Raw genomic sequence first — 22,260 nt, forward strand, 5'->3', positions numbered from 1 at the left:
AGCCCAGGCGATTCCGGCCTGCATGGCGCTCAGCGAGGTTGGGGCCTGCTGGCCAATTATTGATCTCGAGTTCGATGTTGACCCAGCCAGCCATGCCAGCCTTGCGAGCAGACACAGAGGTCGCCCTCCGATGCCCACACCAGACCAAACCTGGATGAGTTGGTCTCACGTAAGACTGGTGGCCGTAGTCAGGGATCAGTAACCAGTTAAATGGAATGCTGGTTGAGCATAGAGGTACTTCTGCGGAGTAATATGGTAAAAACAAGTAGGGATACATGAGTGAGTCAAGTCGTGTCTATGATATGAATGCAGAAGAAATGCTATGTTGATGATAATGTACAGCGTCAAAGTCAGTGATATATATTACAGCCATGCCTGCAAAACCGAGACCACATGGGTATTTTCTATCCGATATCCAGCGCCAATATGAAACGTAAAAGTACAAGGTCGAGCATGTCACAGACGAAGCCTAATTTAGATCAGGGCTTGTCCTCTGAACATACCCTCGCGAACCTCCTTGACCACATCCTTGCGGTCCTTCTTACCGACCAGTACAATAGCGCGACCACGCTTACCCATGCGTCCAAGGCGGCCGAGACGATGGATAAAGTCGATCGTTGTGTGTGGGACGTGGTATAGGATGACCGTCTTTACAGCAAGTGTGTCGATACCCCGCGATGCGATGTCGGTTGTGACGAGGACTTTGGTATTCTCTAATGTCCGGCGGTCGAGGCGGGTCGGCTTCGGCATCTCCATAGGGATAGCGCGCTCTTCGCGGCGCCGTTGCTTGATGACCATGATCTCATCAGGCGTGGGAGGTGCAGGCTGTATGGTGAATTCGGCGAGGATCTCCTCCTGCTTACGCGCGCTTGAGTCCCGAGATAGAGCGTACGCGTCGATTCCCTTTGACTTGAGGAACTCGGCGACCTGCTCGGCTTCTTCACGCTCATTGACGAAGACGAGGATCTTCTTGACCTGCGGTCCAAGGTAGTGCGCGTGAGGGTGGACGGGGTCGGAGTCGCCGGCCTTGCCAATGGACCAGATTACATCGGCGCAGGCGAGGTCGCGGTTTCCGCGGTAGGGGTCCTTTTGAATGTCGATTACACCGAGTTGGACTCGGCGGGGAATTGCGTGTAGGTTTGGAGTGGTGAGGCGTCTAATGTCGGGGTAGCGTTTGCGGAGTTGAGTGTCGAGGCTACGGGGGATTGTAGCGGAGCAGAGGATGAGTTTTTGTAGCGAGGGGGCAGCCTTGCTGATGACTTCTGTGGTTGTTGGTAGGAAGGAGCGGTCCATAAGGGAGTCGGCTTCATCGAGAACGAGGTGGCTGACACGGCTCAGGACATACGGCTCGGTCTTTGCGATGGACGCGAGGAGATGCGGGGTTGTGACGAGAATGTCGATTCCGGCTGGGTTGAAAAGGGTACTTTTGATACGACGAGGCGTCAGGTTGGAATGAATCATTCCAGACCTGTACTTGACTGTGTGTGAAAAGGCCTTGACCTTCTCGCCTACCTGCGCCACCAACTCGGCGGTGGGTACCAGGATGATAATTCTTGGCCGAGCTGCGTTTGACTCGGGAGGCATTTCAGGCTCTAGGTCAAACGCCTGCTTGTTCTTCTTTTCTTCAAGTTCCCGCATTTTCTCCTCTTCTTTTCTCCTCTCAATTACCTGGTCCTGTACTTCCTGGCGCTTGAGGGCGTCGACTAATGGTATCAGATACGCCAACGTTTTCCCCGAGCCAGTCTCCGCAGCAAGGAGGTATTGAGCGTATTTTGGCGCCTCGTCATCTACCTTGGTCGACTTCTTCTTGGCCGGAGGATCTGCGAGGAGTTCAGGAATTGCAAGACGTTGGATAGGCGTTGGAACGGCGTCGATGATGCCTGGAAGGGCTTGAGAGAGGATCGAGTTTCGAACGATGGGCAGGAGTTCAAATTGGTCGAAGCTTGTAATTTCGGCGATTTTGGCTTTGACTGCCGTTCGTTTACCATACGATATCGGCGATAATGTAGTTTGCATCTTCAGAGCCTTGTATAGAGGGCTGTCGGTCTTTTTCGACGTTTCTTCTGGCAGGCCGGAGCGCTTGAGGGCGGCAGGCGACCGCGACCGCGGCTCATCGCGAACTCGTGCTTCTGTCCGGTTCATGTTGGAAAAAGGGCCGATTTTACCGCTGTCGACTCGTCTTGGCCTGAGAGATGTTCTGCCGACATCCCTCGACAGTGTCATGCGAGCAGCTCGCCGATTGCTGGAGCGCCCCGTGGCGAGGGAGCGCAGAGCCTGTCCTTGAAGAGGCGAAGCCGGTAGAGCTGTCTGGGCGCGACAGAAAAGGCATATTGAGTACCTGCGCGGCAGAGAAAGCCCACTGAGCCTGTTCATGGTGATTGCCGATGCCGGTGGTGAGGGTCGTGGTTGAGAGAGTCTCGACCGTCTCGTGGCTCCGAAAAAAAAGATCCTCAGAGCGAAGCTTGGGCCACCGGGGAATTCAGCACGCTAGGCCTGACCTGGAGTAGCGCGATCGACGAGCGCCCCAGGCTGTCAGGCTTCCAGGCACAAAGTGGCCAAACTTGGTCGGTTGCTGGGGCGACTTCCGCGACCCAAAATGTCAACACGTCCAGCTGCCATGACACTCCGTCTCCAACCACGGCGCCAGACATCGCGGCCTACTTAACAGTGACCCTCTTCACATCTCCCCTCCTCCATTCCATTCCTCTATTGATCTGACGTCGTGTGTCTTGTGCCGGTGGTGGATGGCACGTTGCCTCGCTTTTCGTTCCCCCCCTTGTATTTGCACCGCGCATTTGGCTGCGACTTTCTTCAAATTTGATTCAACCACGATCTCTTTCCATTTGACTTTTATAGTCCTTCGTTATTGGGGTTGTCATTCCTGAGGCGCAGCAAGATCAACAATTGAGGCGACACATCTCAGATCTGACAACCACAAATTGGCAATCGCCTTGGATGATCTTCCATTTGTGAACACTTGACACTTGACGAGTCCCACGAGCAACGCAAACACCGGGTAATACTAATTATCCAACCCTTTCTGAGGCCTCTTTTCGAGTGTTGAGAGGTCTGACGTCTGTTGTTTTTGTTTATCGCGAATAGGTATGGGCGCGTTCTCCGCAAGGGAGACTCCACTTCAGATGAAACAAGATTGCTGATTCAACCTGTTTAGCCCTGTTTTTCTTTGTTTCCCGCTGTGCTTCTTGGATTCTTTCTCAACTTGGTTTTCTTGACTTTGAAAAGCGCGTCTCATAGCCATGGGCGGTAGCACTGGACAACGGCCTCTTTCAGAGGTGAGCCCGATGGCTCAGCGTCGCAACTCTCCAGTCTGGAGCCCGGGCGCTAGAGTAAGTTACCGGTCTTCTTTCCCGAGACTCGAGGCTGACCGGACTGTGCAGACAACAAAGAACACCGAGTCATCACCGTTCGAATCCCCATCTTCGACGCGCCTATTTTGGCAAGGCCGTGACTCTGGTTCGCCGTTTCAAAAGAGCTCCGAGAATCACGCGCCCTATGATCCTGAGACAGGTTTCACTCCCCGCAAAAGGCCTTCCATCGAGAACCTAAAGCGTGCCTCGCGAGTAAAGAACAATAGCATGTGGCGCGATTATCACCAAGAGTACGACCCAACGAATTTATATGTTCCGCAAAGACCGTTAGCTTTCGGCCGCGCCTCTCCTCAAAGGCAGGTACAAGAGATAAATGCAGCTCACCCCACCCAGAGCCCAGAAAAAGGTCAGACTACGCCTCGACCACCTTCTCCCAGCAAAGATCAAGTGGCTCCGGCCAAATCGTCGTTGTCTCGAGCGAGTCGATTTGGTACCAAGGACATGGCATTCGACCCGGAGAACGAAATATGGTCGGACATTGACGGTACCCGCTACACCAAGAGTGTTACATTTGACGCTGCCCCACCACAGGTCAACGAGTATGAGATGACCACCCCCGACCCCTCATCCATTGCATCCGAGTCTCGCGACGGTAGCTATGACTCGGAAGAAGATGAGGGAGATATGAGCTTTGACCATGACGCCTCCTTCGACCGCGATGATAGTTTCGATGCCTCACTCGAAGACCTTGAGAAGACTCCAGTTGTCCTGCCCGAGGACTGGCGCTTCATGAGCCCTGAGACCGCAAACCCTGAATTGGTGAAAGAAGATGAGGATCCGTTTACAAGTGAAGGCAGCCAAAGCCCAGAACCGCGCCCGTCTTCGAGGCAGATGGCGCCCACAAAGCACTCCCGTGTTGAGTCACTTGATTCTAACGGCGAGCGGCGCCCACTCCCTCCTCTTCCGGCTATCCAAGGTCTGTCATTTGCTCAGCGCGCACCTTCTCCAGATAAGTTGAGTGCCGCTTTCGAGCTTGGAAGCGGCGGTCAGCGACATCTACCAGCACCTCCAGGCCCCGCACCTTACAGCAAGTCGGACATTGCGGAAGCTGGTCGCAACTCGATGTCGCTTGAGGATCGGCTCCGTCTGATGATGATCCAGAGAGAGGAGCGGGAAAAGGAAAGCGAGCAAAAAACAAGCAAGGCTGCTGAACCAAAGGACGATAATGAGGAAATTAAGGTAGACGATGAGTCCAAGCCAAGCAAGGACGACGAAGAAAAGGATCACACTAAGCCCGATACACCGGATACCTTCTCGGCACCACGCATCTCAAGAGACTCTATCTTGCGTGGCCTTCGCAGGGGCAACAGCTCTTTGGATGACCCATATGAGCCCGAGCCACGAAGAGGCTCAAGGGATCGACGTTACTCTGATTACGACCCTGATGTTCCCATCCCATCCCTGGAGAACGACGATGACTATTACGAAGATGACGATGATGATGATGACACAAGCAGCGTTGTGATTAAGCAAGAACAGGAAGATGATCACAGCGGACTCTACGATATTCCTGATTACTATGGAACGGTTCCGTCCAAGGACTCATCGTTCAAATCCTTGCAAGAGAACCAGCACGATGATGATGAAAGCCACTATTCGAATCAGTCAATGGAGGATGTCTTTTCTAAGAGTAATGGCTCATCAGCCTCGGAAGCGACACCAGTCCCTTCTGATCGCTCTCAGGACGTCACTAACGACAAGGAAACCCGCGACGACCCTACAGAGCCACAGAATGAGGAAGTTGCCGCTCCCAAAATGGCAGCTATGCTAGAATCGCTCAGACGCCCGGTAACACCAGAGAACCGCGAGGACATCTCAGCACCATCTACTCCAGACTCTGTGATCCGTCACCCGGTCGATGACGACATCAGTGATTTGGAAGAGTCTGCGGACGAAAGCATTCCCGACCCTATTGCGACTGTCAAGGCCCCAGGAGCTGGTTTAAAGATCCGACCATCACTGACCCCAGCTGACATTGAGCAAATGGCTGCCACCCGGCGGAAAGTCAGCGGGCAAATCCCTCCTCCGTCGCCGCCACAAGTTGAGGATGAGCCCAAGGTAGGAGACGATGAGGAAAGAGAAGAAAGAGAGAACACCGACGAAGACGGTGCAGAGCCAGAGAAGTCTCCCGAAGACGCACTACAGCCTGAACCGGCGGTAGCTTCACCGCGAAAGCCCAGTTTCATGAAGCTAGACATCCCGTTCAGCATTCAAGAAGATGAAGGTCTCGGATTTGGTTTGGACAAGGAATTTGATCGCGTCATTGAGTCCCAAAAGGTTGCGTTTAACCTCGCCCTGTCCCAGTTACATACCTCAAAGGCCCCTACCGCGCAACCTCTGGAGTCCCATAACCCTCAAACAGGATCCCATACGCTTTCCTTACATTCTGCTAACTTCACCGTTGCCCAACAGAGAGGCTACCTCATGAGACACAACACAAAGGTCATCGTCGCGAGCAGTCGCCCTGAAGAGGAGCCCGTCCCAGCGTCTACCTCCGGAGAAGCGTCTGGTGAGGCACAGGGCCCAAAATCAGCTGCATCTCCCCAGCGTAAGGTTAGTCAGCAGACCTGGACCACGGTCCCCTGGAACTCTGGAGCTCGCCGGGCGAGTATCCGTACCCCATCCGGCGCGATTCGCAAGAAACCCGTTGCCGGGCCGGTACCTCCTCTACCTGGTCAGCCGAGCAATGCTCAAGAGCCCCCAACCCCAATCGAAGAAATCGAGCCGACATTCAACACTGCCTTTGAGGAAGGTGAGGAGCGGGGCAGACTTTTCGTCAAGGTTGTTGGGCTGAAATATCTCGACCTGCCGCTTCCTAGGGGTAAGTCCATTCCCCCAACTGTCATTATTCCTTCAGGATACTAAACTACCTTAGGCGAACGATCCTACTTTGCTCTCACATTGGACAATGGTCTTCACTGCGTTACCACTGCTTGGCTTGAGCTAGGAAAAACCGCGCCGATCGGGCAGGAATTCGAACTTATCGTGCAAAACGATCTTGAATTCCAATTGACCCTGCAGATGAAGGTGGATGAGGAGAAGTTCAAGGTCCCAGAACCCACCCCTTCATCATCGCCGGCTCGCCAGAAGCAGTCGACCTTTAGCAGGGTATTTGCTTCGCCACGTAAGCGCAAGGAGCTTGACATGAAACAACAGCTGGCATCTCAGCAGCAGAAGAAACAGGATCCCAACGCTCCCGTCTGGGAACGTCTTAAGTCCATCGTCGCCCAGGATGGTAGCTTTGCACGCGCATATATTGCTCTCAGTGACCATGAGAAGCACTCTTTCGGCCGTCCATACACCGTTGACGTGGCATGTTTCAACGAGTGGGCCGTCGAAGAGCAAGCAAGCAGCGTCAAGAGCAAGAAGAGCACTATGAGTTCCATGTCCCAGCGACGCCCACCTTACAAGATTGGAAAGCTAGAACTGCAATTGTTGTTTGTCCCCAAGCCCAAGGGAGCCAAGGACGACGATATGCCAAAGAGCATGAACGCCTGTATTCGGGAGATGCGTGAGGCAGAGAATGCTTCCACTCGCAGCTACGAAGGCTATCTTTCTCAACAAGGAGGTGACTGTCCGGTAAGACCCTAATGTCACATACTTGCTAGAACCAAGCTAATCGTCAAACAGTACTGGCGTCGCCGCTTCTTCAAATTGCAGGGCCCTAAATTGACTGCCTACCACGAGACTACCCGCCAACCTCGAGCAACCATCAATCTGGCCAAAGCAGCCAAGCTGATTGATGACCGCAGCACCTTAACACAGAAAGAGACCACAGCACGCGGCGGCAAGCGACGTAAGTCTGCCTTTGCGGAGGAGGAAGAAGGCTACATGTTTGTGGAAGAAGGATTCCGTATCCGCTTCGGCAACGGGGAGGTGATCGATTTCTACGCCGACAGTCCCGCTGACAAGGAGGGCTGGATGAAGGTGCTCGCCGAGACCGTAGGCAAGGGCAGCTCCGGCACCAGCCAGGTCAAGCCATGGACGGAGCTCGTGCTCAAGCGCGAGCGAAGTGTCAAGTCGCCCCGCCGCGAGACGACAGATCGCTTCTCCAACTTTGGAACAGCACCCCCTCCGCCTAAGAAGGACGCTAGTCACCTGGCTCCGCCTGCAACGGCGCCGGCGCCGGCCGCACCCCCAATGGCTCCACCACCTCGACCACGACACAAGCACACACAGTCGCAGCCCGACGTCCGCAGCGCGGAATCTCGGCGGCAAAAGGCCCGTTCTTTGATGTTTTGATTTGGATGGCTTCGTCTCCTTTCCCTCTTCTTGCTCTTCACGGTGTACTTCTTTTCTGTTCATCTTCTTATTCTTGGGTTTTTTTTGTGCTCGTGGTGTCGGAGTCTAAAGTGGTCTTGTACTAACCCCGGCTGCGCTACCCTGCTGCTGTATTCTTGTATACAAGGCTCCGATACCAAGGCGAATTTCTTGAGCGATGTATTTTCGTGGTTTTTCTTCTCTGCGGTACATTAATGATACATAGCGCCGTTCTTTTCCATTAATTCAATTGTTTGACTTGAATCATGATTTTCGGGGATTGGCAAATCGCCACTATATATTTCCGAGTTGTTGCCTCCCACCCGCACGTTTCATCGTATCCGTTGACGATGTGTACCCGATCGTCAAGGTAGGAGATGAAAGGAACCAAATCTTCAGGTTTCATCAAGGAGTATACTCCTCTCTCTACAGATCATCTTCAGTACGGAAACTGGCCCGGGTGTTGACCTCGCTTCTGGATTTACTGCAGCCTTTCGGTGGAATTAGCTATTGTGAACCACACTCCTCTCTCTCTTCCCCACTCTGAACTGCGATATTACTATCCCAATATACTACAAAGAGCTGATTTATCTCAAGGCTCAAAAATCCACTCCTCACTATCCCCCCTCCCCTTCCCCACAGCATCAATCCTCTCCCGGTCTCGGCATCCATCTCTCCTGTCCCTTGCACTCCAAACCGACAACTCAACCTCATTCGTAACACGAATCGAACCCGAGTGTATACCCTGAAACCCTTTTTTATCCTTCCAGCTCACAGCACTCCCCTTCACATTGCTGCTATATCCGCCGCGCTCGGAGCGCTGAGTTGAGCTCTGCAGTTTGGGGAAGAGGCGTCGGATTATGGGGCGGATTCCGGGGAGGCAGCCGCAGACGATGCCGAGGTTTACTTCGATTGCGACGATTATGAAGATTATGGCGCCATTGTCTGAAGTTCCGGTTCATGTTTTAGAAGTAGTTCTGTAAGGGAAGGAAAGGACGCAGTGGGTATGAATGGCACTTACAGGGCTGGTCCCAGGAGGCTGCGTATTTGATTTGCCAGGTTATGCGAATGATGCCGGCGACGCATATCCTAGAATAATAAGCATCGAGAATACGAATTATGCGGATGGATTGTGGATGCTTGACTTACAGAGTGCCGACCCCGAAGCATATAATCAGACCAATGCGTTTGACCAGGCTCAGTTTGATTCTCCATAGATAATACGACGGCCACAGATAGACAAGAAAGTCTGTGCCGCTGTTGATGGCCGCCACCGCAATGAAGAATGATTCCTTGTCGATGCAGTTCTTGACCGAATCTGGTCTCGAGAAATCCCAGGCGTTTTCAATTGGCCTGTAAATGGTGAGCACATGGCCCAGCACCAGGAAGAATGATTTGAAGCGGCTCTTGGACTGACCGACATTGAACCAGCATCCCAACCAGAGTTGAGATGCCGAATCCAATTAGAATCCCGATTTGAATGTAGTTGAACCATTTGTTGATCTTCGAAGGGAAAAGACGCAGGTATGTCAAGCAAATGGAGATCTTGGTGAAGGCTGAACAGGGGCCGAAGACTGCCTGGATTGATACGCTGGCCTATACCCAAAAAATATCAGCTTCACACAGTCGGCACATAGTATACTGGGGTACTGACCTTTCCGAGCTTTGGAAACCACTCGGGCTTGACATCGTACAGGTGGCGGCCAACACCAAATTCAGTCTCGACGACCTGGGCTATTGACATTCCCATGGCCATTATCTTCCAAGGTTAGTTCTCCTATAGCCACAAAGCATCGGTGATTGAGGACATACAAATGCAATCAGCATTGTCCAGTCATCTGCGCCCAAATTACTGCGCGTCAGAAAGATGCGCGAGTAAAATCTGCCGCACACGAAGATGGTCATCAAGACCATAAAGGAGATGTTGACACCATAGATTACAGAGGTCAAGGGCTCATGCGGGTTGTCATAGTCCGGCGTGGGCCACGCTGCCATGTCTTGAGGCGTGGGCAGCGACATGGTGAAACATGGATGCCGCAACCAGGGGAACAAGTGGATAGGGCCAGCAGCGTCGAGTCAGAACGGAGGACGCGCAACATGAGCATCTATATACCAGAGACGTTGCTGTACTCCTGGTATTGCGGAAACAGAATATGTTACGCAACATCTCGCGGTTTCTGGTGGGACTTTGGTGGTGGTAAAAGCTTGACTGTGGGGGCGTACGCCAAGGTAACACATTGTGGTAATCTAAGCCAGAAAGGCGGGGGTGGCCCTCGAGTGGTTCCTGGAGGATTCGCAGTGTGCGTGTTAGAATTGGTTGCACACAAAGTCTGCATTAACACACCCCCACCACGAGGTCGGCGGCCCGAAGTCCTCCATCAACACAGCCAGCAAAACCTCATCTGGAGCCGGATCGCGTGGCCTGCCCAGAGTTATACTATCTCGTTTATGTCTCGTTTCGCTTAGAGATCCGAACAGGGAACAGTCAGTTCCAGCCTCGACCTCGTGTTGATCCTGCGCATCCTTCCCGCGGCAGGATCAGCAGGTGTTCGCTGGTCAGCAAATGGGCACCGTTCATGCGTGTTGGGAAACGAGGGGTTGAGCCGAACAACCTTATTGTCAGCGCACGGATCCCCTTCCAGACCCCTTCGATGACTCGCTCATTGTTGCTGGGAAATGAGATCCAGCCTGCGGTCTCAGCCACCCATCAACCGTCCATACATTGACGCAGGCCGCGATGCAGGTGAAAGGGGACCCTGGGCGCATTGTATATTGGCGACATGACGAACTCGCTTTCGCGAAATGAAGCGACTCCGCGATATCGGAATGCCATGACGGGCTCGGTGTTGTGTTGTTTCGGATTCCCCTGAGCCAGAGATGCCGCGGATCCAGAGCCCCGGGTCTGAAACAACTCGATGGACTACTTCTGCTCGCCCATTCCCACTGTCCTTCGTTCTCGTCGGTGTGCCGTTGCCGTTGATCGGTTTGTCGTTCCTTTGCAGATTCAACCGCTCGTTCGTTCTTTACTTGACATTTGTCGCAAGGTTCAGTCGAACCATACACTCATTCCGTCGTTTTTGAACCGGCAATACGGGATTCCGAAGCCATGGGGCTCTCAAAGTTTGCATTGCTTGCGTTCTCGTGCTTATTTCCGTCTGCCACTTTGGGCATTGTTTTTGGAGATGCGACCTTTGACTATGTTGTCGTCGGTGGCGGAACGTCTGGTCTTGCAATTGCTGCCAGGCTGGCGGAGAATTCCGGTGTAAGTGTTGCTGTCGTCGAAGCCGGAGGATATTATGAGATGGAAGGAGGCTTCATGAGTGTTATTCCGGGCTTCGCGGCAGCTGCAGGCACAGGCACCAGTCCTTTAGATAGCCTGATGATGATCGATTGGAACTTCAACACTCTGCCACTCACGGTATGTTCTTCTCCTAGTTATCGGGAACACTTTCGGCGAAAGACGTGCTAAATGAGATGCAGGAAGGAAACGATAGACGGCTTCGTTACGCCAGAGGTAAAACGCTGGGAGGAACATCGGCGAGGCACTATATGGTCTACCATCGGTATGTCACAATAATCTGTCTTACTGTCTGGACCCCTATTGACTCGTAATGTTAGTGGAACAGAGGGCACCTTCAACCAGTGGGCCGACATTACCGGAGACGACGCCTGGACTTGGGACGCAGTCTTACCATTTTTCAAAAAGAGCTGCACGGTCACTCCACCAGATATGTCAAAGCGCCAGGCGAATGCCAGTGTTTCGTACAATGCGGAGGCATTTGACAATGGGTTAGAAGGGCCTCTTCAGGTTACCTGGCCCAACCATGGCTCTCCGTTCTCCACGCACGTTGAAATTGGCTTTGAAAAGATTGGTATTCACCCGGGAGCTGATTTCAACAGTGGAAGCCTGAATGGTTCCTCATGGGCGGCTACTAGCATCGATCCGAAGGAACAGGCACGGAGCTCGTCGCAGACCAGCTTTTTGAAGAGAGCCGTTGCCACCACGTCAATAAAGGTGTATACACACACACTGGCAAAGAAACTTGTCATCAACAAGGGCACTTCTACTGCCACTGGCGTTGAGGTTGAGTCCGGCATGAAGAAGTTCACCCTCAAGGCACGGAAGGAGGTCATCCTTTCGGCAGGAGCGTTCCAGTCACCACAACTACTCATGGTGTCGGGGATTGGACCAAAACAAACTCTTGAGCGGTACAATATTCCAGTGATCAAGAATCTTCCTGGAGTTGGCCAGAATCTGTGGGACCATGTTATCTTTGGAGTTGTCCACCGCGTCGGTGTGGAGACTGCCAGCAACTTGATTGTCCACCCTCTGACCGGTGCCGTGAAAGCCCTCGCAGACTACGCATTGAAGAGGACGGGTCCACTCACTGCTCCTGGATTCGGTGTTATCGGCTGGGAGAAGATCCCCCAAAGTCTACGAGGCAACTTCAGCGAGACCACTATTGATGCTCTGAACAACCAGTTCCCAGACGACTGGCCCGAGGTCGAATACCTCGGCCTGGACGGAATCCTCGATGGCTGGCACAGCGCCCTCGATCAACTCCTCCTCGACGGACAACAGTATGCTACAATCGCCGCAGCCCTCGTCGCCCCTCTCTCCCGTGGAAGCGTTACAATTACAAGCTCAAACATCAAGACAGCTCCCGAGATTGACCTTGGCTACCTTACGCATCCCGCAGATAGAGAGATCGCCATCGCCGCCGTGAAGCGCCTACGTCAGACTTGGGCGGGGATGGACATCTCGCTAGGCGAATACAAGCCAGGCGCGGAGGTACAATCCGACGAGGAGATTTTAGAGTTTGTGCGTCAGACCATGGTTCCCGTTTGGCATCCGGCTGGAACTTGCTCGATGGGCAAGGCGACCGACCCAAATGCGGTCGTTGACTCACATGCAAAGGTTATTGGGGTGAAGAACCTTCGGGTGGTTGATGCGAGCATCTTCCCGACGTTGCCACCTGGCCATCCGCAGAGTGCGTGTTATATGATTGCAGAGAAGATCGCGGCCGACATTGAAGAGGGTAACTAGACTTAGAGTGGGGGATATAATACCTTGTGGGAGATAGAGCTGCCAAGGGCGATGAGAAGAGTGTGGGTGGTTATGGTTAATGTTATACTTGTACCTAATAATAGTCAGTGTGTTTCAGGCTCAAGGTTTCTGCTTGAAGCTACGAGCCTCATCCGGCGCGAGTAATGCAACCGTTGCTATTTCTGTCTTTGAAAACTCTCGACAGGCGAGGGAGTTTGGTTTCGAGTGCAGATGTAGACGTCTCGTCATGATCAGTAGTAGAAACAACTCTAAGGGTAAGCCGAAAGTCTGATTTAATAGTACTAGCAAAGTGAACGGGCAAATCAAGAGAAACTGCTCGAAGAAGAAGGTCGAAGGTTTGATCTACTAGTAGAACCGGCAAATAGGCAGTCAGGTTCAGTGGAAACAGCTCGAAGAGCCGGGTTAAAGTCTAAGCTAGTAGCTCTAGCTAATCAATAGTCAGAATCAAGGGAAACAACTCGAGGAACCAGCCCAAAAGTCTAATAGCGAATAAGTATTAAGAATTAAAAGAGATAGCTCGAAGAGCGAGGCAGAACTCTGATCTCGGAGCACTAGCGAATTGCCAGTCAGGATCAGTAGGCAACAGCTGGAACTTGGAAGAGCAAGCGAAGGTTGATCTAGTAGGTCGAGCAAATAAGCAGCGAGGATCAGTGGAAACAACCGAAGCAGCACCAGCGAATGAACTGCTTGAATCAGCGGACCCTTCTTTCTGAAACAACTGTCATGGTGACGTCCCTGAAAGCTTAGCCTTCAAGTGAGCCACTAACGAGGCCTGGAGCTGTTTGGCCGAAACCCTAATTCCGCGGCCAACAAACCAAAGCCCAACTTGTTCAAGGGGGTGGCGAACGCAAACTTAATCACCGTTTTCATAGATCCGGCCAATATAAAGCACTGTTGCCTTGTAAAGCTACTTAGGAGTCATGGTAAACCGTCCAGTAGGAAATGAGGAAAGAGAGTGATACGCTAGCACCTTTAGCGAGATCGAAGGGGCGTCGAGGGGCATAAATGCCCCCTCGAGGCCCCCCCGAGCGCGCTCGCTCTCTTCCCTCTTACACCTATCTAGACTATCTAGTTTATACTGTAGGTATATCCTGTCTGTGCTTGCTTTGTCTTCGTTGTAGTATAGCGTTTCTTGGTGTTTCTGTTCTACTCTCTCTTCTTTCTCTTCTCTGCTTTCTTCCTCTCTCGTCTTGTGTTGCTTGCGTTAGACAGTTTTCCTTGTTTTGCTTGTTCTGCCTGTCTTCACTGCGTGTCTTTGCCTTTTCTTCTCAGCTTAGCCATTGTCTTTCACTCTGTTTTATCTACTGACGTATCCTATTTTAGATAGTCTCTCCTTCTTCTACCTTTACTTTCTTCTCTCCTCTCCTCTCCGCTTCGCTTCGCTCCAACTCCCATTCCTTTTTTCTATCTTTACTCTTACGTCTTATCTCTCTTTACATCTTCTCTCACTTCACCATCTTCTCTCTCTCCATCGTCTTCTCTCTCTCCGCTTCCCTTCCCCCTCTCACTATTACTCTTACTCTCACCTTCACAGCACAGACACAAGCACGACACGAACAGGCCCTGGTAGGGTGGCTGGGACGGGCCTGGGCGCTCGACCACCGAAACAAACCATGTGAGTACTAGTCGCTCTGACCTGCATGGTGCAACTGATGTAACTCGTCATAGGGGTCCTTGACGATAGCCTTAGCGTTTACTGAGAAGCCGACGACACGCCACTCCCGACCGAACCACCGAACCAAACGAGACCGAAAGAGCCAGCGCCTTGCGGTGGTGGGCGGGATAGGCCTGGCTCTCGAACCAAACCGAAGATGGCCAGACCTAGTGTGTGGTGGGCGGGATAGGTCTGGCCACCCAAAGAGCGATCCGAGCGAGCGACGAATCGACCATCGAGCAACAGGCCTAGGTTGGGTGGCTGGGACGGGCCTGGGGGCGCATCGACGACAATGAACAGATAAGTGATCCTTGTGTCATCGAGTGAAGTGAACTAACTACCTGCTAGAGTATCCTTGTGAAGGGTTGAGGGGAGACAAGGGTATTAGCTGACATTGCACCATGACCAACTGACTGAGCAGCAGACTTCCATCATACCAGGCCCTGGTAGGGTGGTAGGGATGGGCCTGTGGGGGCGCAGCGATACGAGAAACCGAGTAAGTATCCCTTCCAACATGGACTAAAGCCAACTAACTGCATCCTAGGAAGACCGACGGATCCTCAACGGAGCGGAGAGGGCGAAGACGAGACACGCCACTCCCGACCGACCGACCGACCGACCGACGAGAGAGCCAGCGCCTTGTGGTGGTGGGCGGGATAGGCCTGGCTCACGAACCGAACAGAAGAGGTCAGACCTAGTGTGTGGTGGGCGGGATAGGTCTGGCCTACCCACAGGACCATCGAAGCGAGCGAACGGACGAGCGACAGGCCTAGGTTGGGTGGCTGGGATGGGCCTGGGGGCGCATCGACTATAATGAACTGGTAAGTACTGATTTTTGTTGGTTTGCAACGATTGAAGCTAATTGAGTGTTTCCTACGGGGTCATTTTAGCGGTCTGCCTCGAGGATGGTAAGAGATGGCAACGCACGTCCTGCTACTGATGGAACAGCATCATTCGGTTCGCGCAAAACAGGCCTTGGTAGGGTGGCTGGGAATGGGCCTGGGGGAAGAGACCTTTGAGTCAAACTGGTAAGTGATCTGATGGAACTGGGTAAACTTGATATGACTGTGCTTTAGGTAGGCCGGAGTGGAGATAGGCCACTGGGTCGAACTGGTAAGTGCTTTGGGACCTTTTGTAGATTTGATATAACGTGCTGTAGAGGAGACAGAGAGGATCGACCTCCGAGACAGGCCTGGGAGCGAGACCATCGGGTTGAACTGGTAAGTGTTGTGCTTGTCCTGCCTTAGATTGAGACGAGTTGACTGTCATGTAGGTAGCTGAGGGGAAGCCACTGAACGACGAGCAGCAGGGCCTGAGGAAGAAGCCGTCCGGCTGAGCTAGTAAGTCTTCTCCCTGGCTTATCTTAGCTAGTTTGACTGGGACTAGGAAGAAAAGAGACCACCACAAGACTCAACAGGCCCTGGTTGGGAGTCAGGGAATGGGCCTGGGGGCGAGACCTTCATGCCGGCCATGTAAGTTACTGCTTTTCTACCGGACTAGCTTGGATAGAGCTGACCACTCGAGAGGCCGTCTAGAGTGATAGAGATAGAATAGAGACAATGGACCCATCAACGAACTAGCCAGCCAACTAACTGATTGTGTAGATTCAATACGTGCCCTGGCTGAGAGGCACGGACGCGCCTGACGGGGAAACCTTCGGGTCGAACCTGTAAGTACTTTGCCAGACTTGAAGTAGATAGATCTTGAACTGACTTTGCCTTCGAGATGATCAATTGGCCAAGAAGCCAAGCAGGGGAACAACAGGCCTTGGTTGGGAGGCAGGGAATCGGCCTGGGAGATAGACTTTTGAGGCTAAACCTGTGAGTACGATTTACGTTCTATACATGATATGTGGCTAATGATCTCACACACAGCGAGACTAGAGCAATATAAGACAATAGACTAACATAGATAATAGAGCGAGCAGAGCAGCGACACGACTGGCCTTGGTAGGGTGGTAGGGTAGGGCATGGGAGCTCAGTGGTGGGAGGGTGGGGTAAGTGCACTTATCCTCCCTTTTATTGTCTTGGAGACGTGCTGATAGGATGCTACACGCTCGGCTCATGGTGCTTTGGCCTCTCGAGACTCTCTATGAACCATGTCTTGGCGGGTGGTTGGGTTGATAGTGGGTAGAAGGCTCAGAATGGCCCCCCAGCCCACCCATCCATTTGTGGAAATACACCTACCACTTAGTGTTAGTAACCCACTTGCCGCTTTTAGTGCCTTTAGTTGCTGCCTTGCTATGAACTATATAAGCGCAACCACTGTCTCGAAACCACCACGCACTTTTTGTCTCCCTTCACTCCCAACAATGCCACGTCTTAATTTTTATTTTCTTTCTAATTCCCCTTCCGACTATTTTATTTAATTTAGCCCCACTTTCCACTGTGTAATAATTGCCTCAATATGCTGCGCTACCCGATAATTCTCATCTCGACCCCCTAACTCAGGCCTGCCCTGAGATTTCTCTACACCACCTCAAATACTACACTCGTTATCTCGCGAGTATGGTACTTCGTGGACTACTAATTCCCTCAATGTCAACCTCTTTTTTATCAAGGCGTGATCATAGACGCTGTCCCACCACAGTGATGAAAGAGATCAGGTACCTGGCCTCTCCCTCGCGTGAGTCAACCCTGCCTTGTTTCCTAGTAGTCTGCTGACCTTTGCCACCTCATGCACGGGAATACGTAATTACAGGATGCAATGCCCCCTATTTCGGGTGCTCTGTGACTCAATCCTGACCTGACCTTTGGACAATCCGCTAATCTTGGCCCCTGATAGGATGCGGTGTCCTGCGCCCATTACAGTCCCGGAACCAGAACACTGCTTTTCCTCGATCCTGCTGCCGAAGCGAAAGAAAGGAGGATGAGGTGTTTTTGCCATAGGTCAACGGATTCTGGCCTGAGCGAAATGAAGGACGCGTTGCCCCAAGGCGTGGCCTGGACTCGAAAACCACCAGAAACGCTGCAGGTTGGACCTTGCCACCTAGCCCACATAAATACGGCGGTCAAGCCCACGAATACTCAGTTGCTTTTGTAGAACCCTTCCACTCCTCCTGCTTCCAACTTCCATCCCCCTCTCCTAGCACAAGGGCATACCTCCTATAGTAGTGTTTCCCTACAACACCTGTTTGTCTCCCCTATATCTATCTCTGTTACCTACTCTCCTAGCACAGGGGCATAGTAGTATCTCCCTTCAACACCTTTTCTTTTCTACACGCGTTCTTACCCTCAGACACCATTTTGCCTCCCACTTTGTATCCATTTCTCCTCTCCTATCACAAAGTCATACGTACTACAGGAGCCTTTACCTAGTCCTTGACCTTGCCAAACCTGTTTCGATTTCCAAGCAAAATGCCACCAACCTTTCAAGGGCAAGCTGTCAGGCCAGCTACCCAGGCAAAACTATTTCCACAAACAAACCAACGCCATGCTGGGGTGAAAAAGCCCAAGGCAAAACACCGCTATTCTCGACACTCCCCGCCAAATTGCAGTCTTCTCTCACGACCACCAACTGAGGCCTGCGCCTATATACCTAAGGGGGCACCAGAAACAACTCGAGACAGGACGGATTTACGACAGAAACGTGCATATCCAGATTCCGCACCCAGCCAGACATCAGTCTCTAGGCCAGAGCGATCCATCACTCATGAACATTGTCAGGAGAGCTCGAGAACCCTACAAGATATGAGGGAAAGTGCCGCCATCCCATCTAAGCGGGCTTGATGTCACATTCGGCGCTCACGGGACCCAACACCAGACTCAGGCACGCCTTCTCAGCATAGTTCTGATAATGCTAATCTCCCTGGAGGACCTAGGCCAGACCCAGTCATCCCCTACCAGCATGTTCAAGATCAAGCTCCCTCCTCACGAAACGCAACGCCAGACTCTGACCAGGTGCACGGGTTGGTGTTCAAGACGACACTCTCCACCGCGAACCCATGCTGAACCCAACCATCCCCTCTCCACATGCTCAAGAAAGTACTCTTGGCTCACAGGCGTCAACGCCCGACCCAGCATCAACCCTACGCCATGATAATCGGGGCAATGGTAATCCTCCCCAACATGCGATGCCACACCTAACCATCCCCTCTAAAGGTGTTCAGAGAAACTTCGCCCGCCCACAAACCACAATACAACATCCAGACAGTCACCCTCATCATGCTAGGGACAACACGGATCCATACCGAGACACAACGCCAGAGTCAGACATGAGCAGGCTTGACGACAAGTACCACACTGCCTGCCGCCGAGAGACAACGGCAGGCAGAACACCTGAGCCAGACACGGAGCCTTATTCTGACAGAACCCATTGCCTTGAGAATCAAGACAATGCTAGTGTCGCACAAAAGCAATTGTCAGAGACAGAATCAATCAAGCCCCTTGATGATCAGGACGAACTACACCCGCCTCGAACTACAAGACACTTGCGGTCTAGCACCCTACTTCCAAACTCGACAGAACGCAAATGAAGTAAGTCCCCTCTGAGATAGTGTTACCTACAGCGAGGACTGATGTTCTTAATCAATCTTTTAGAGATATTCTTCAGAGAGCAGTGCATCATCTCCAAGTGTAGCTAGCTCTGACTATAGTCTCTATGATCCGATTGAGGATTCAGACAGTCATTACAGCAATCCTCTCACTCCAGCCTATGAACCCATGGAGGAGGATGGTGTCTCTGACGACAACTGCCCTCTCAATCGTCCTAGCTCGTCCAAATCCCTTGATTCTAGGAGGAGCTGCGGTATCACGTCCAAATCCCTTGATCCCAGGAGGAGCCGCGGTATCACCAAACAGAAACGAAAGCAGAAGCAACAGCTCCCCAATCTGTCGGATGACTCGGTTACACCGAGGTCTTCAAAGAAGGAACCCCCTTCGGACCTACAATTGCACTTTGAGTCTGCTCCACTCAGCGAGCAACTAAGATTCTTGGGTTTTCTCCTCAAGCGCGGAGTCCGACAATGCAAAATCCCATCACAAACTCAGCACCTTGAGTCTGGTCCGGAGTCCGGTCGTGAGCCTGGTCATGCGTCTGATCATGAGTCTGATCATGAGTCTGATCATGAGTCTGATCATGAGTCTGGTCATGAATCTGGTCATGAGTCTGGTTCTGTGTCTGGGGCCGAGTTTAGGGTTAAGCCTGGTCCTTTATCACGAATCTAACAACGCGAGTATAGCCTTCAGTGCCTGGAGCGAGAGAGACCGTGCATATACAGGCCGTGGTCTGTCAAAGAGATGGAGTATTTGATAGAGCTTAGAAGGGGCAGGCCACGGAACTGGTCTGAAATATATAGGATATTTAGCCGAAGACACCCAGGGAGAACCAGAAGAGCGATAGAGCGATGGTGGTACAATAACAGAAGTCGGACAAAATAGCAAATTAATAACTTTTATCCGCCCGGGTGGGCATAGGCTGTCCACAGAGAGGTATCTTTCCCACGCGCGTTTCGACCTGATTCCTTTATGCAGGGCCCTCTTGGCGCGAGTAAGCCATTAGCAAGTCAGGAATTAACGTATGTACTGGTCTCTGTTAGCCTCGTTTCAAGAGCTGCACTCTCTGGCCTGCACCCAGCGTTATCTCTTTCTAGAGAAATACAGGCTCTTGCATAGACTTTCTCGTGCGCTAGCAGCGCTAGCCGAATTTTTTGATTATATAGGATGGCCAAAGCCAGCATCCAATCTCCTTGTAGGCGTTTAAGGGCCTCAGTACACAACCACGTTATGTAGCTTATAAGGCTCAAGTAGACGGATTTAGTCGCAGTAATACACATGAGGGCGCGAAGAATTAATAACTCCAAGTACAAGCGCATGGTGATCAAAATAGTGGAATCGCAACGAGTTGCTGGGCTAGCAAATTGTCCATGCATGGCCCGGCTTATTTGATCCCTTCTTGGCAACCCGTGACTACTGCGGGGATTAAGCAGGTGAGAAACAAAAGACCATCTTCGCCTTCTTCCACATATCTATCAAGCCGCTTCAACTTCGCCTTCACCTTCACCTCCGCCTATCGTCTGGTCTCAGAATTTGCTCTACTTTGTTAAAGAATATTGCTAAGATTTAAAAATTCACAGCTGCCAGGCAACACGGTAGGTATACTGTGACACAAATCCGCCCGAGCCAGGAGAACTTTACCCCCTTTGTAGTTCAGCCATGCCTGAACAGGGCGCAGGTAGTTGGTTTCGATGTTGGAAGGCTAAGAATGGTAAACAGTTATCAGACATACAGGTAACGCCACTTACTGCGTTGATAATGAATCTGGAGTACTCCGCTGAGGAGATCATTCGAATGTGGAGAACTTGGGCTATAGACCTAACAGCGTTCTGGGGCAGGTCTTTCAGCACCAAAACTGAGTTTTTACGTCATGTGCTTGATTCCGAAGGGGACCCCTAGAAATAGAACGTAATTAGCCGGAGAAAGGCTAGGAAAAGGCAGGCCTGTAAAGATAACGGCATGAAACCCGCCTGGACTAGGGAACCCTTGCAACGCCGAGTTTCTCTGGTTATCCTTAATGATATGATGGAGGAGGAAATGGAGCGATTGGAAAATTTAAGCGAGATGGAAAGATCCTCCGAGCTGCTAATTGGCCCTATGAAGCATCTCACCGGTGCTGTTCGAGATGTTGTGCGGGAAGTCTCTTAACAAGCACAAAAAGTCTTCCGCAGCAGTACCTACAATGGTGGGGAGCGAAATGGCCCTTACTCCCTAAAGAGTGTATTCTGGCCCCTTTCAAGAATGCCACAAACAAGTGTATAACACCAGAGCACATTATCTTTGTCTACAATTGTAAGCTTATGCTATTAGTTTCGAGAAAATTGGCCTGGATGAGATTGATATCGAGGCATTGGACGCATACGTACGACATATATCTAGTAGTGAGCATCAAAAGCAGGCCCAGGAAGCATATACCTCCATATACGATAACATATGTGGGAAGGGTAAAGGAACACAGCTAGGAAATGATGAATTGGGTGAAAGTGTCGCATGGCAGCACCTCCCTTAAACCGACAGAGGAAAGTAATGGACAACTTGCCATTCTGGCCACTTTCTAGTGGAAAAGACCAATCCAAAAGCACCCAACACTGATAGAATTGATTCCTCGCTGGAGAGTGGAGTCAAGGATAAAAGTGTGCCGCCTGGCTTAATCAACTCCAGAGTCCAATCGGGCCTGAGTGAAACTGGCTTTAACAACAAGCGTCTGATTCAGAATACTCTGGTGGATGGGGACATCGACACCTGGGCTGAATTTCTTGAAAATTTGACCACTTTGACTCTAGGCGCCTCTTTACTACAACACCTCCAACTAGGCCTCCCTGAAGGTCTTGGTGTATTATCGCCCTTCTATGGCGCCGAGGCTAACACGCTGAAAGGCATAGGATATATGCTGAATCCACTCCCAGCATTGCATTCTATACAGAGCCTGGGACCGACATGGACTCCTGGGCAAACTTCGATCAAACACAGCCATACGTTAATAGCATGGACTACATGCCAAGTTCAAATTTTGGAGCACCAGCCCCTTGTTATGGAGAATCTAGAACCGACCTGGATTCCTGGGCGAGCTTTGATCAAACACAGCACTGCGCTATAGAGAACATGGACTATTTGCCGAGTCTAAATCTTGTGGCAACAACCTCTTGTTATAGAGAATCCAGAACCGGCCTGGACTCCTGGGCAAAATTTGAACAGACACGGCCATTTATCATGGAAGAAATGAGCTCTATAGCAAACTCTAATTTGCACATGGTATCATATCCTCATATAGAATATTTGGACTCTTAGACAACCCCCACAGGTAGTTAGAGACTCTGGATGATTCACTTAAATTTAGAGTACTCCCGAGCTGAGCTGAGATCTGAGACACTAAAAGGTAAATCTGCACACATAGCA

General features: G+C 51.6%; 6 protein-coding genes across 6 annotated transcripts; 4 read left to right on the forward strand and 2 right to left on the reverse strand.

Moving 5' to 3' along the window:
* Positions 1–266: 266 nt before the first annotated feature.
* mrh4 (ATP-dependent RNA helicase MRH4) lies at positions 267–2,427 on the reverse strand. The gene has a single exon (XM_071036980.1). The coding sequence runs from the start codon at positions 2,371–2,373 to the stop codon at positions 475–477; it is 1,899 nt and encodes a 632-aa protein (XP_070895087.1). The 5' UTR covers positions 2,374–2,427; the 3' UTR covers positions 267–474.
* A 211-nt stretch (positions 2,428–2,638) lies between these two features.
* bud4 (putative GTP binding protein (Bud4)) lies at positions 2,639–7,912 on the forward strand. The gene is made up of 5 exons (XM_071041364.1): positions 2,639–3,102; positions 3,173–3,347; positions 3,399–6,210; positions 6,265–6,968; positions 7,020–7,912. Exons 2-5 carry the CDS (start codon positions 3,258–3,260, stop codon positions 7,629–7,631), a joined length of 4,218 nt encoding a protein of 1,405 aa, XP_070895088.1. The 5' UTR covers positions 2,639–3,102; positions 3,173–3,257; the 3' UTR covers positions 7,632–7,912.
* Positions 7,913–8,241: 329 nt separating this feature from the next.
* On the reverse strand, positions 8,242–9,668 carry BJX68DRAFT_270642 (uncharacterized protein; the record flags this gene model as incomplete). The annotated part of the gene is made up of 6 exons (XM_071046723.1): positions 8,242–8,594; positions 8,671–8,738; positions 8,799–9,002; positions 9,067–9,245; positions 9,304–9,408; positions 9,462–9,668. The coding sequence occupies 6 exons, from the start codon at positions 9,666–9,668 to the stop codon at positions 8,242–8,244; spliced, it is 1,116 nt and encodes a 371-aa protein (XP_070895089.1).
* Positions 9,669–10,755: 1,087 nt separating this feature from the next.
* BJX68DRAFT_278367 (GMC family oxidoreductase) lies at positions 10,756–12,696 on the forward strand (the record flags this gene model as incomplete). The annotated part of the gene is made up of 3 exons (XM_071048517.1): positions 10,756–11,067; positions 11,130–11,212; positions 11,268–12,696. The coding sequence occupies 3 exons, from the start codon at positions 10,756–10,758 to the stop codon at positions 12,694–12,696; spliced, it is 1,824 nt and encodes a 607-aa protein (XP_070895090.1).
* A 5,706-nt stretch (positions 12,697–18,402) lies between these two features.
* Positions 18,403–19,750, forward strand: BJX68DRAFT_167145 (uncharacterized protein). The gene is made up of 2 exons (XM_071036981.1): positions 18,403–18,846; positions 18,910–19,750. The coding sequence occupies exons 1-2, from the start codon at positions 18,706–18,708 to the stop codon at positions 19,534–19,536; spliced, it is 768 nt and encodes a 255-aa protein (XP_070895091.1). The 5' UTR covers positions 18,403–18,705; the 3' UTR covers positions 19,537–19,750.
* Positions 19,751–20,341: 591 nt separating this feature from the next.
* Positions 20,342–20,767, forward strand: BJX68DRAFT_244716 (uncharacterized protein). The gene has a single exon (XM_071041365.1). It carries the CDS (start codon positions 20,524–20,526, stop codon positions 20,761–20,763), a length of 240 nt encoding a protein of 79 aa, XP_070895092.1. The 5' UTR covers positions 20,342–20,523; the 3' UTR covers positions 20,764–20,767.
* The last annotated feature ends 1,493 nt before the right edge of the window (positions 20,768–22,260 follow it).

The sequence above is a fragment of the Aspergillus pseudodeflectus genome (genome assembly GCF_044049435.1).
Source record: "Aspergillus pseudodeflectus strain CBS 756.74 chromosome Unknown BJX68scaffold_51, whole genome shotgun sequence".
Classification (NCBI taxonomy): Eukaryota; Fungi; Ascomycota; class Eurotiomycetes; order Eurotiales; family Aspergillaceae; genus Aspergillus; species Aspergillus pseudodeflectus.